The sequence below is a fragment of the Selaginella moellendorffii genome, unplaced genomic scaffold (genome assembly GCF_000143415.4).
Source record: "Selaginella moellendorffii unplaced genomic scaffold, v1.0 SELMOscaffold_6, whole genome shotgun sequence".
Lineage (NCBI taxonomy): Eukaryota > Viridiplantae > Streptophyta > Lycopodiopsida > Selaginellales > Selaginellaceae > Selaginella > Selaginella moellendorffii.
This window is the reverse complement of record NW_003314267.1, coordinates 1,128,150-1,140,056: the sequence shown is the minus strand read 5'-3', so window position 1 is coordinate 1,140,056 and position 11,907 is coordinate 1,128,150. Positions and strand designations below refer to the sequence as shown.

The window sequence follows — 11,907 nt, the reverse complement described above, 5'->3', positions numbered from 1 at the left end:
GGTCAAAGGCTTTGCTTAGCGTTTGCTAAAAATGAAAGAGTTATTTTATATAGCTGAAAAAATCTTGATTCATTGTATATGTTCTTGATAGACCAAACTAAACCTTTTTCTTTGGTTTGGTATTCCATCGCTCGGGCCAACTTGAGATGAACCCCACAAGATAATTGCGCCACGTCCGCATTTTGTCCACGCGGCGTGATCTGCAAGGTGCCACGTGTCATGACAGTCGAAGTAAAAATTACGGCTATGGCTAGGGAAGAAATACCTTGGGGTGCTTATCCATTGCTATTTTCTTTTGGGCGGCTTCCCTGTGTGGCGCCCATGCTTGGGAGATTTTAGGGCGGCATTGGATATTTCGATCGGCAGGGCGCGCAATCGCTAGGGAAGCGTGGAAATCATCTCTGGCCGCGGGCGATCGCGCGGAGATTGGACACAATTTCGAGCTGCCAGGGTTTTGCGAGGGTTTTGGCGCCGCGCATTTCTTGAGGTGAGCGGCTGATTGCGTAGCTGCATTGGCGTTCTTGCAGGATCCATGCCGTGGTTGGAGCGGCCTAAAAGATGAGGAATACCCCCAGCGACAAGGATAGGGCGTGGCAGATCGAGCACGCATTCGATTCAGTTGAAAGCCATCTCGTCTACAAGGTCTTGCTCGTCAATCGATTCAAGCTAGATCGATTAGAATGTGGGAAACAGGAAATTCAAGCCTTTCTAGGGCAATTCACCGAGCAGCTCTCGGCGAGCTTGTCCAGTGTTGGGCTGCCCATCAAGAGCTGGGCAGGGGCCGCAGAAGAGAGCGGTGCGAAGGGCAGCGTCAAGGAACAGGGTTCCTTCGATTTCCTCCGGCTGTCCTTACCCTTGGATGGGATTAAACATTTCCAGAAGAGCTCCGGGGGTTTGGTCCGAGACGAGCAGCCGCAGTGTTACAATCCAGTTTTTCGGGCCAGCAACGCCGTGGTGAATGCTGCTGATCATCACGCTGGGTTCCTCTTCCGGACGTTCTCGAGCTTTGTTCCTGCAAGGAAGGTGACGCAAGCTCCTGTCGCAACGGATGAAAGCAAGGAAGAAAATGCATCGCCGGTCTCTAAGCTTTTTCCAGGTTTCCTTGTTCATGTGGTGGAGCCGGCATCGCGTGACAGTCCGATGGAACGCAGACTCGACGTAAAAACTCTTCTGGAGAACTCCGTGTTCCTGAGGTTTATGCTGCGGGACGTCGTTGCGTTTACGAAGATTTTCGGGTTTAAGAAAGGCGCTGCCTTTGCACGAGTACAAGGAGAGCCCAGCATTATAGAACCGTCACCTTACGAGGAAGAGAGCCCCCTCGAGAGTCAGTTTGAAACGAACCGCACGAGAGGTGGAATTCCTCGTTTCAGTGTGAAGCTGCCAAACATCGAGAACATTATGGACTTGGTTCCACTGCTAGGAAAAGCGCCTCAAAGTTTTCCGGACAAGAGAAAGCTGTACTCAGTCGAAGATTTCTTCAAGTATACAGAAGCTGAAGGTGAGCCGCTTTCGATTTTTACTCTCTTCTTATTGTGCTGTGTTTCCAGGGAGAAGATTGTTTGATGAGCTTGACCGCGATAAAGACGGTCAAGTTACTCTGGAGGACTTGGAGCTGGCAATGAGGAAAAGGCGTTTGCCTCAGCGTTATGCTCGGGAGTTTTTGAGAAGAACCAAGAAGCATTGGTTGAAGAAATCGTTTGGCTGGAGCGAGTTCCTGACGCTGATGGAACAGAAGGAGTCAGTCATGCTTCGAGCTTTCAATTCCCTGAGTGTCAGCAAGTCCGGGACCTTGCAAAAGGGACAGGTTTTGACACTTCTCCGCAATGCTGGTCTTCCGGCCACTGAAGAAAACGCCGCCGCGATGATGCGCATTCTCAACTCGGATACCGAAGGCTCCATCACGTATGGCCAGTTCAGAAACTTCTTGGTGCTCCTTCCGCCTGAACGCTTATTCGATGATCCGAGGTACAAGGCTCTGTGTGCAGTTTTTTGTTCTTAATATTTTGGCTCTATTGCAGGATGGTCTGGTATGAAGCTGCAACCGTTGTTCCCATGTCTCCTCCTATAGAAGTTCCTGCCGGTAGCGTCCTCAAATCTGCGTTGGCTGGTGGCTTGGCTTGCGCTTTATCGACTAGCTTGCTACACCCGCTTGACACTCTAAAGGCACGCTTTAACCCTCTCTCTTACTTTGCCTGGGGCTTTGGTATCTGTGAATACTATAAGAGCAATGAACGTTCTTGTTCATGGCGAGCGTTGTCTGACTCGTGCTTTTGCTTTCCGTGCAGACTAGAGTACAGGCGTCCTCAACTCTTAGCTTTTCAGAGTTAATATCAAACATTCCTAACATCGGGATCAGAGGCTTGTACCGAGGTTCTGCTCCTGCAATTATCGGCCAGTTTTCGAGGTAATGTTTTCCGAGTTTTTCTCTTCTCTTCATTTAACACATTTATGTCTGTTTGTAGTCATGGTCTTCGAACTGGGATTTTTGAAGCTAGCAAGCTGTTGCTAATCAACGTGGCTCCAAATGTATCCGAGCTTCAGGTCTGATCTCCGTTGCCGTTTTCCTGTGGCCAACTAATGCCGCTGCTGTTCTTCCAGGTACAATCTCTTGCGTCATTCTGTAGCACATTCCTCGGTACCGCAATTCGAATCCCCTGCGAAGTTCTGAAACAAAGACTACAAGCTGGTCTTTACGACAACGTTGGAGTCGCGATCGCTGGAACACTTCGCAAGGACGGGTGGAAAGGATTTTTCCGAGGGACAGGAGCAACACTGTGCCGTGAAGTGCCGTTCTATGTGGCTGGAATGATGATCTACGAGGAAGCCAAAAAGGTAAATGAACTCTCTCGCTCGAGACCAAGCATCTTATTTCTTTCTTCTTTACAGGTTGTCCAGAACGTTATCAAGAGAGAATTGGCACCATGGGAGGTAATCGCGATAGGAGGCCTCTCGGGCGGTCTCGCCGCCGTGTTTACGACTCCATTCGACGTCATGAAGACACGGATGATGACATCGCCTCCGGGCATCCCCGTGACGATGAGCTCGGTCACAGTGAAGATCGTCAGCGAGGAGGGGCTCCTCGCGCTCTTCAAGGGCGCCGTTCCCAGGTTCTTCTGGATCGCGCCCCTGGGAGCTATGAACTTTGCGGGATACGAACTCGCAAAGAGAGCCATGGAGAAGAAAAACGAGTAACTCGGATGCCCGTGACACAAGTCCCAGCGGTCGTCCACACAGGTTCAAACGTAAGATATTTTCCTGATTGTTCGTTTTTTACTTTTTTTTTCTTTTTGCTAAGCTCGTTCTTGCGCTGTGCAGGGCTAAGCATTTTGTACATATGTCTCTGCTTACTTCCCGGAGCCTTGGATCTGTCAATTTTGCTTACAAAAAATCTGTCGACTATTCTGGTTAAGTTTGCGTCTTCTCAAGTAAATGTCGAATTCCTCGATGTGTCTTTGATTCCAAACATCTTGGAAGAGTATGTTCCCTCTCTCCAATTTTGTAGGCGAGGGTTTCTTCTTGGTCAATGGGTCCTGGCCAACCTCCAAGCGTCAATGCAAAGTCCCTGTCTCCCGGTCGCCGACAGCAGCGACCGCCAGTTCACAATGTCGGGGGCCGAGACCAAGCTCCGCGCCTCGTCCGCGTGGCCACCCCGCCCCAGCAAGCTCACCACGCACTGGAAATGCTGCTTGCTCGGGACCATCCCAAAATCCAGCTCCATGGATCGAAAGTAGTGGCAGCCCTCGCGCAATCTCCTGGCGTGGCTGGATCCAAGCAGCAAGCAATCGAAGGAGATCTCGTCCCCCCCAATCCCCTCGGCTTTCTGGGAGATCTCCACCGGCAGCGCCACGCCTCACGAGACACGATTCCTCTCCGGGACGGCGTCGAAGATCGCCGACGCGTGGTCGGGGAAGCCGGCGTGCGCATAGGTGCCATCGCTGTCCAGGAGACGAGATCTCTCTCCGGCATCGCGCACGAGAAGATCTTCGCGGCGTGATCGAGATCACCCGCCTGGGCGTACGCGCGTTCCACGAGATGTCATAATTACATGCCACATCATCAGCAGCATATGCCCAAAACGGGCATCTGGACATATTCGATCATGGCTTTGATCGAAATTTGGTTTTCTGTAATATCATGTTCCATGGATACACCTCAAAAAAAAAGCTCCGAGAGTCTTTGTCAAAATGGCTGAGAGGGATGTAATGGCCTATACTTGCAGCAAGAACCCAAGAAGGGCATCTTGATGAGGCTAAAGCTGTGTTTGCAGCCATACCCGTGTCATTGACCTTTTACTGCTCAGTGGAGTGTGGTTGCGTGATTCCTGTGTTTTGAAAGTATTTAGAGAGAAGAGTGGTTGGTTCTAGACAAGAGAAGGAGAAACATCCCGAGCTAGAATCGTCGCGGGCAGCTCGCAAGTTGCAACAGTTTTGACCTTCCCAAATTATTTCTCCTTCACTCGTTTCTGTGAAACATTTCTTTGCTCAGGAATCGAAATGGGAGGACCACTTATTCGTCTTGCTGAAAATCCATCAACTGTGGAAGCTGCAATTGTGTTGGTATGTTTGTAGGAGTAATTTTCCATTTGAAGGGCATGTTTTTTAAGGTTTTTTGTGTCAAGGCTTGGACGCAATATGTGCTTTGAACTCAGGGCTGTGCACACAGGTGGTGGTCTCGCGTTTTGTATTGCCACGAAACCATCTGGTGAAAGTAAGTAATGTCGCAACTTACAGATATCAGTCACTTGTTAGAAATGTCTCGTCAACCTCACATAACTTGCAAAAGGATGAGTCTTCTTACCGAGAAGGAAGTCATCAGCAGCTTTAACAGTCGAAGAGCAAACAAAACCGAAACAGTAAAAACTGACAGCTTATTAAGAGCTTCCAGTTTCTGACAATTGCCATCGTCTTTTACAGGTGATGGAACTATGGAATTCTCTATATCAGAAATGATAAGATACGTTTCTCTACTTCATTCATTTACTACCATTCGGTTCTGCTCAGATCCTTGGGCTATCGGGCGCTCACGGGTAGCCCTCAACATGATTACCATCTGGTTTCTGGTGTATACATCTCGATACTAATAGTTGCGAGCAAGAGAGGCAGGAGCTGATGCAAATCAAAGCGAGCACGAAAGGATGAAATGCCACAGTTTTGAGGGTAGCCTTGGGGTTCCACACGTTGAATGATTTGAGTGTTGTGACAACGCCCAGTGAAACGGTCAAGAAGTACAGATGATCGTCCTGGAGCAACTTGCTGCTGTCGAAGTCGTGTCCTTCGAATCATACAGGTGCATCAGCAGGTTGCCAGCAATGCAAGTCAAGATGACAACAAAACAAGATCTATTGCAGCTGGATGGCGCTGACTGAATGGCACTGAAGACTACTCCATGGCGATGATACTGTTTGTCCAGCTGCGGAAGCAGCTCTTGCCTGCCGTGTAGCATTGGATTCAGGACAATGAAGTACTTTTCCTTGACGCTCATCAATACCAAACCTCCAAAAAAGCGTTCCAGGTGAAGACTTGGCTTGCCTTTGGAAGCCAGAGAGTCAACACCTTCCAGGAGCCATTGGCTGAGATGCGAATCTTACTGGTGTTGCCAAGGGTGCTGCCGGGTAGATTGCTGAGTGCCAATCCTTGGAGAGAGAGCAAAGAGTGAGGAAAGTGATGAGCTGGTGTTGAATATCACGAGGAAGCCACCTCCAGATTCTGGGATCCATTGGCCTCTTCATCTTGCTCTTCTTGGTCCTCTCCCTTTTATTGTCTGGGGTTTATATAAGTTAAACTTTTGTGTAAGTCCATTGACAAGGGAATGCTAAAATTTTTGCTCAAGTCCATAACATTGCAAATGCTAAAAAAACAATTAGTACCATGCAAGAGGGACTTAAATCCTGTAAATCAATGATATTTTACATATGTGAGTTGTTTTTAACTGTTTATACTTTGCAAACATAGAGATATTATTTTTATGGTGTAGTGTTCATGTTATTGATAGATCATAAACCTCTTATATATTTATTTATACAGAAGAAGTTGAACACTAAATAAACTCAATAGATGGTCAAAATCATGAAATTTAAGGAATTTACTATTAAGCATTGTCTAGGAAATCAAATGTAGTAGCAAATGTTTTATCTCATAGTTATCATATATGGACAGTTTTATTGGTTAACAAGTTTGCGTAATTAGTTGAGCATGCTCAAATTTAGCATGCTGAAGTGGTCTCTTTATGAGTTTAGTTGGAAGCACTTTTTTCACTAGTGGATGAGATTCTTTACTATAACAACCATGTGTATTTTCCACAAGTGAATATGTTGATTAATTAGGTTTTATTTCAATCATGATCATCTAAAGGCTAGTCATTTTGGGAGAAAGAAGATATATAAATTGATTAAGTGCAATTTTTATTGAAGGAATATGAAAGTTGATATACTTGAGTATTGTTAATAATGCAACTCTATTAGTGCATAAAGGTGCCACAGGAAAAGCCAGAGGGACTTTTGCAACCTTTACCACTTTATCAACTTGTTTGCCATGATCATCAAGGCAAAAGGAGTAAATGTGGGCTATAGTGGATCAATTGACAAAATATATGTGATTATTTGATCTTTGGAATATTATCATTTAGTTGCAATCTACTTGGTCATACCTATGGCTTACTTAATGTCCTCGTTAGCACTAGACATCCCAAAAGATAGCTAATTTCTCTTAAGTAGAAAGAAGATTGTGGGCATAGGGAGCTTTGTGCAACTCACTCACCCTAGCCTTCTCTTGTAGCATTGTCTATCACCTCTTCTAGTTGGCACTTACAAGCAACAAGCTCCACTTTAACATTTTATTATTAAAATTTATATTATATATAAGTATTCTTATTTTTTTATGCATTATAGATTAGATAAAAAAATTGTGTGAGTGCATAGAATATGAAAAGGGAACACAATAATGTGCATATCAATTAACCCAAAACTAGCTTATATACAAAAGCGAGCAATTTAGATTGAAACCAGTCTAATGGCTATCAAAATCCCACTACATTAATCTTAATGTATAGTCGTTAATATTAGTATATGGCATTGTAGCCATACACTTGGACCTTATATCATCCTCTCCTTTCGGAAGAATGGAAGATAGTCAAGGTTTTCTGGTTGATGGGCTGGGATTTGAAGGAATATTAGGAGGAGGCACTAGTGGATTTATAGGTGGTATTAATTGTTCTTGATCCCTTTGTATAAAGAATTTTAATCATTGTATATGTATAATTTTTAGAGGATTGGCATATTTAACTCCATCATCATCTACCTATAGAGTATAAAGTGGATAACTTGGTATTAGTCCATTTTCCCAATTTTATGGTACATAGTATGTTTAAAGAGTTCCTTGTTCAGTGGAAAGGATCATCAAGTTTATGAAGTTTAACATGATGTTGTAGTGCCATTATTGTCCCATTTGTACTCTGTCTAAGTAGTAGACTCTATTTGGACAAGTGGAAGAAAGCTTGTCAAATATTAATCCCAAAACCTCATATTAGTAGGTTGTGGCAATTGTGAAAGTAAGCTCAACTCCATTGGTAATATTGGACTTTAATGATATAAGTTTATATAGTGAAGCATCAATAAAACTCTATACTTTTGCATATCGAAGAGATAGCAAATAATAATTTCAATGTAAATATTGAAAATTCACATACTTTACAATCATCCATTTGAAGGTCCATTACACCAAACTAGCTATCTCTGGATGATAAACACTTCTAAAAGTGTGGTGTATGCCCAACCTAAATATTAAAACGTGAAATGCCTCAATCATAAATGCAAAACTATTATTTGAAAGAATCCTCTTTAGATAGAAATGTTAGAACACTACTCAATCAAGGAGGAAGTATCTAATAGAAATTGCAAATGCACTAACAAGACCATCAACTTCCACCTAACAAGTTAAGTAGTCAAAAGTAATAATGACATAATCATTGCTAATAATCAACTATGGAAAAGGCTTTATTAGATCAAATGCCACTAACTCAAATGGATGGAAAGTTGCAATCAACTTCAAGTATCCTTTTGTAGGACGAACACCAAATACAACTACATGCATACTGGATAACATCATATCACATTTCCAGCTAATAGAAAGACATATGCAACTTTTTAGTCACATAATAATGTTTTATATTATCGCAAATATGACTTTGGGTATTGAAAGATATTTATCAGCCAGTCCTTACGAACACTCTTTCCTTACTATCATCACAGTAGGAGGTTAGTACAGTTGGTTCCTTTTATAATTCCCACTTGAGCTAGTTGAGAAACTACTCAATACCCATGTATTTAAATCAGATAAACATGAAGTAAGAACTCCTATGTGTTTCTTGATGAACAGATTTGGCCTAGTTTGAGAAACTCTTGCCATTAGCTTGCACTTACTAGTGTTAGAGCCCCCGTGATATTGAGCTTGGTCCCTCAATGGCAAACATGGTAACTTATCATTTAGTGAATATTGAGGGACTAAACTCCCTTAATATTCACCAGATGATAGTTTATCATGTCTGCCAAACACCTTTGTTATTATGCATCTTGTGTTAGTTCCATTCAGTCTTAATTGCTATTTATGGAAAATGTCTAAATTTGGTAATTTGGCATATCTATAGAACACAATGGTGTTGGTCATAGTTCCAAATTCACAATCTAACGCCATTCTATATTTAGTAAGTTTCGAGTTCTTAAAGACTAACTCTTGGTACTAAGGGTGGCTAAAGGTGAGCCCAAAATGTGCATTTCTTAAGGGGGAGAGGGAGAGGTGTTGGTTTTAAATGTATAGTAGAGATAGTGGGTAGGTTGGGTATGGCTGACCAACTTGAGATATAATCTAACTCTTGCTTGTGTGCCTGTTTTTGTTTTACATCCGGCTTGGGTTTAAACCCAAGTTTCATACCATGCTAGGTGATAGAGTATTTATATCCTTGCATTAGACCACTAGTATGTTGTAATAATGCCAAATTTTATTTAGCTCCGTTTTGCAAGTTGGTCTTGGCATTAGGACGTTGGATGCTCTAGGACTATTCCAAGTCACTCCGTACTCCTATCCCTCTTCTCCTTAGGCTGTACATTTGGGAGTTGCTCTATGCTTTAGTACCTTTGCTCCTTAGCTCCATACTTAGGTAATTCCTTCATTTAGTGGCCCAAGGCCCTAAAATTTGGGTTTTGCTCCAGTGTCCTTAGACATATGGCATATGGCACATGGTATGTGACATATGGCATATAGAGGGTTTAGGTTTCACTTCATGGTTATCCTATGGTTAATCACCATAGGATAAAGGGTGAAAACCATGTGTGTTACATATATGCCTATCTAGAATAGGAGAATCATGGTAGATATGGAGAAAGTGTGGAATAAATATTGAAAACACTACCAACCACAAATGATTATCAAAATTCATCCCCACAAAATAAATAAAAATTATCCTCAATGTGATATTAAGAATGTAAATGTCGAAATAATGCAAGATTTTCAAACCCATTATGAAGTTTTCAGATCCACATCTCAATCTTTTGAGCCTCATAGACCTCATCAAGAGAAAATAAATTTTATTTTGCAGTTTGTGGACATTGAATGTCAAGTATAATAACCCTTGATGGTGAAAAGGGAGGAAAGAGAAATCTAAACTTCATTTCTTTATAGCAAAACTCCAAATAATCCCCTCCATGATCCATACCTCATACTTTATTGGGTGCTCTTTAGGATCCATTGGTGCTTTCCATATAATCATTATTGCATTTATGAGCCTAAATGGCATCACTCTATATACAAAAGTTCCCTAAAGAGTGATTGAATGTTTTTTTTAGCTAATCCTTTTCCTTACTTCGAACTTGAAAATATCCAGAATATCCATCACAATTTACATTGTATAACATCATTCAACTTTTTATAGTTGATGCACACTCTCCATTTCCCTCCTTACTTTGGTATTACTACAATAGATGACACCCAATTTAAATTCTCCACTTCAAATATGAAGTCAACTTTGATCAACTTCATTAGCTTAGCATAGATAATATCAAACTTTAGAGGTCCCAACCTATATAGCTTTTGAGCCATTGGCTTTGCTTTTTACTTAATTGGAATCTCATGTTTCACTATATCCACCTCATAGGAGTTTATGAAAAGCTTTAGGAACTTCTTCAACATCACTACATAGCTTTCATATTCACTCCTAGAAAGATTTGCTCTTGCAAGCATCTTCTCCAACTAAGCATAAAAGTTGTGTTTGTCCACATTTTCTTGCAAAAAGTGATTTCCTTTCTCAATACTAGCTTGAGGTCTATCCATTTAGCAATCATCAGCATAATCTACAATGCATATAGATCATTCACCTCGAGATCACTTTCTGAATCTAATTCATAGTCACTATTCTATGAATCATAGCTATCGTCATTGTGCATGAGAGATTCTTCCAACACCTTTGTAAGATTCTGTTGCATAGATACTTTAACCTACTTTTTCTCATCATGTATGATCATTTCACCTATCTCCCAATCATTCTTGGCACAAACCTTATGCAACTAAGGACATCCAAGGATCATAGGATAACCATTGTTACTTCTCTTTAGATGAATGACATACATGTTGATTATGGTGGATATCCAATAAATTGTTATGAGAAGGTTAGTGATCATTCTAATCAGCTTCACTTGATGATCACTTGCCACTTTAATTTTCCACCTTGAGAGTTGAGTATATTTCAATCCAAGTTTCTCCATCAGCCAATCACTCATGATACATATAGCTGCACTAGAATCCTTTGTACTCAAATTTCTTCAAAAATAGTTCCCACCATTGGAGCCTCTATGTTAGCCTTAGTAGTGAGAGTTTGCACTCTATGTGCCTGCCCATTCTTTGCCTTTCTCACTTTTACACTGATTCCTTGATGAAGCTCTCTCCGCAATCTTAGGCATTTGGAGAGGAGTTGAGCAATAGTGATGTCTACATGAACTTCACAATCATTTATGATGGAATACTCCTTTTGGCCTTTACTAATCTCTATATTCTAGTGTTGTGAATATAATTGCAGGTATTAAAAGTTACCTATCAACTAGTCCTTTCGGATATTCTTTCTTTATTGCCACAATGGCAGGAGGTTAGTATTGCTGGTCCTTTTTTCAGTCTCTGCCTAAGCTAATTGAGAAATTAGTCTTTGTGTGTGCACTTAACTAGATGAGCATAAGGGTGGAATTCCTAAGTGCTATTAGTCAAGTATAATTGATCTGGTTAGAAAAAGTCATTCGTTGACTTGCAGTTGCTAATGTTAGGAACCCTTGCGATATTGAGTTTGGTCCCTCAATATTCATCAAATGATAGTTCACTATGTCTACCAAACACCCTTGCTATCATGCATTTTGTGTTAGTCCTATTCAATCCTAATTGCTATTTATGGAAAGTATCTAGATTTGTTAATTTGGCATATTTACGAAATGTAGAGATTGTCTTGAACATAATAGTGTTCATCCCATACCCAAATTTGCAATCTAGTGCCATTCCATATTTAGTAAGTTTTGAGTTAGTCTCGGTACTAAGGTTAAAGGTGGGGCATGGCCAACCAACCTAAGGCATAATTTAGCTCTTGCTTGTGTGCCTGTCCTTGTTTTACATTTGGCTTAGGTCTAAGCCCAAGTTCCACACTATGCTAGTTGGTATATCTTCATGTTAGGCCACCAGTATGCTGAAATAGTGCTAAACTTTGGCTCCATTTTACATGTTGGTCCTAGCATTAGAATGCTAGATGCTCTAGAACTATTCCAAGTCGCTCTATGCTTCTATCTCTTTGCTCTTTAAGCTGTACACTCGAGAATTGCTCTATATTCCGGTTCCATTGCTCTTTAACTCCATACTTAAGAGTTTGGCTTCATGCCTTCATTTA

The 11,907-nt window shown here is 41.7% G+C and overlaps 1 protein-coding gene across 2 annotated transcripts; it reads left to right on the top strand.

The window, feature by feature from the left end:
• Positions 1–272: 272 nt before the first annotated feature.
• Positions 273–3,463, top strand: LOC9634279 (calcium-binding mitochondrial carrier protein SCaMC-1-A). 2 transcript variants are annotated; one of them, XM_024670654.1, is made up of 9 exons: positions 273–642; positions 694–1,498; positions 1,548–1,965; positions 2,019–2,163; positions 2,286–2,404; positions 2,463–2,541; positions 2,599–2,832; positions 2,887–3,242; positions 3,316–3,463. In XM_024670654.1, the coding sequence occupies exons 1-8, from the start codon at positions 559–561 to the stop codon at positions 3,190–3,192; spliced, it is 2,190 nt and encodes a 729-aa protein (XP_024526422.1). In that variant the 5' UTR covers positions 273–558; the 3' UTR covers positions 3,193–3,242; positions 3,316–3,463. The 2 variants fall into 2 exon arrangements, with proteins under 2 accessions (XP_024526422.1, XP_024526420.1); XM_024670652.1 differs by having other exon boundaries at positions 273–1,498.
• The last annotated feature ends 8,444 nt before the right edge of the window (positions 3,464–11,907 follow it).

Coding starts and splice junctions, on each gene's coding strand:
- LOC9634279 (XM_024670652.1), top strand. CDS start 559: ATGAGGAATACCCCCAGCGACAAGGATAGGGCGTGGCAGATCGAGCAC. Junction 2,542..2,598: donor CAAATGTATCCGAGCTTCAG/GTCTGATCTCCG, acceptor CTGTTCTTCCAG/GTACAATCTCTTGCGTCATT. Junction 2,833..2,886: donor TCTACGAGGAAGCCAAAAAG/GTAAATGAACTC, acceptor TCTTCTTTACAG/GTTGTCCAGAACGTTATCAA.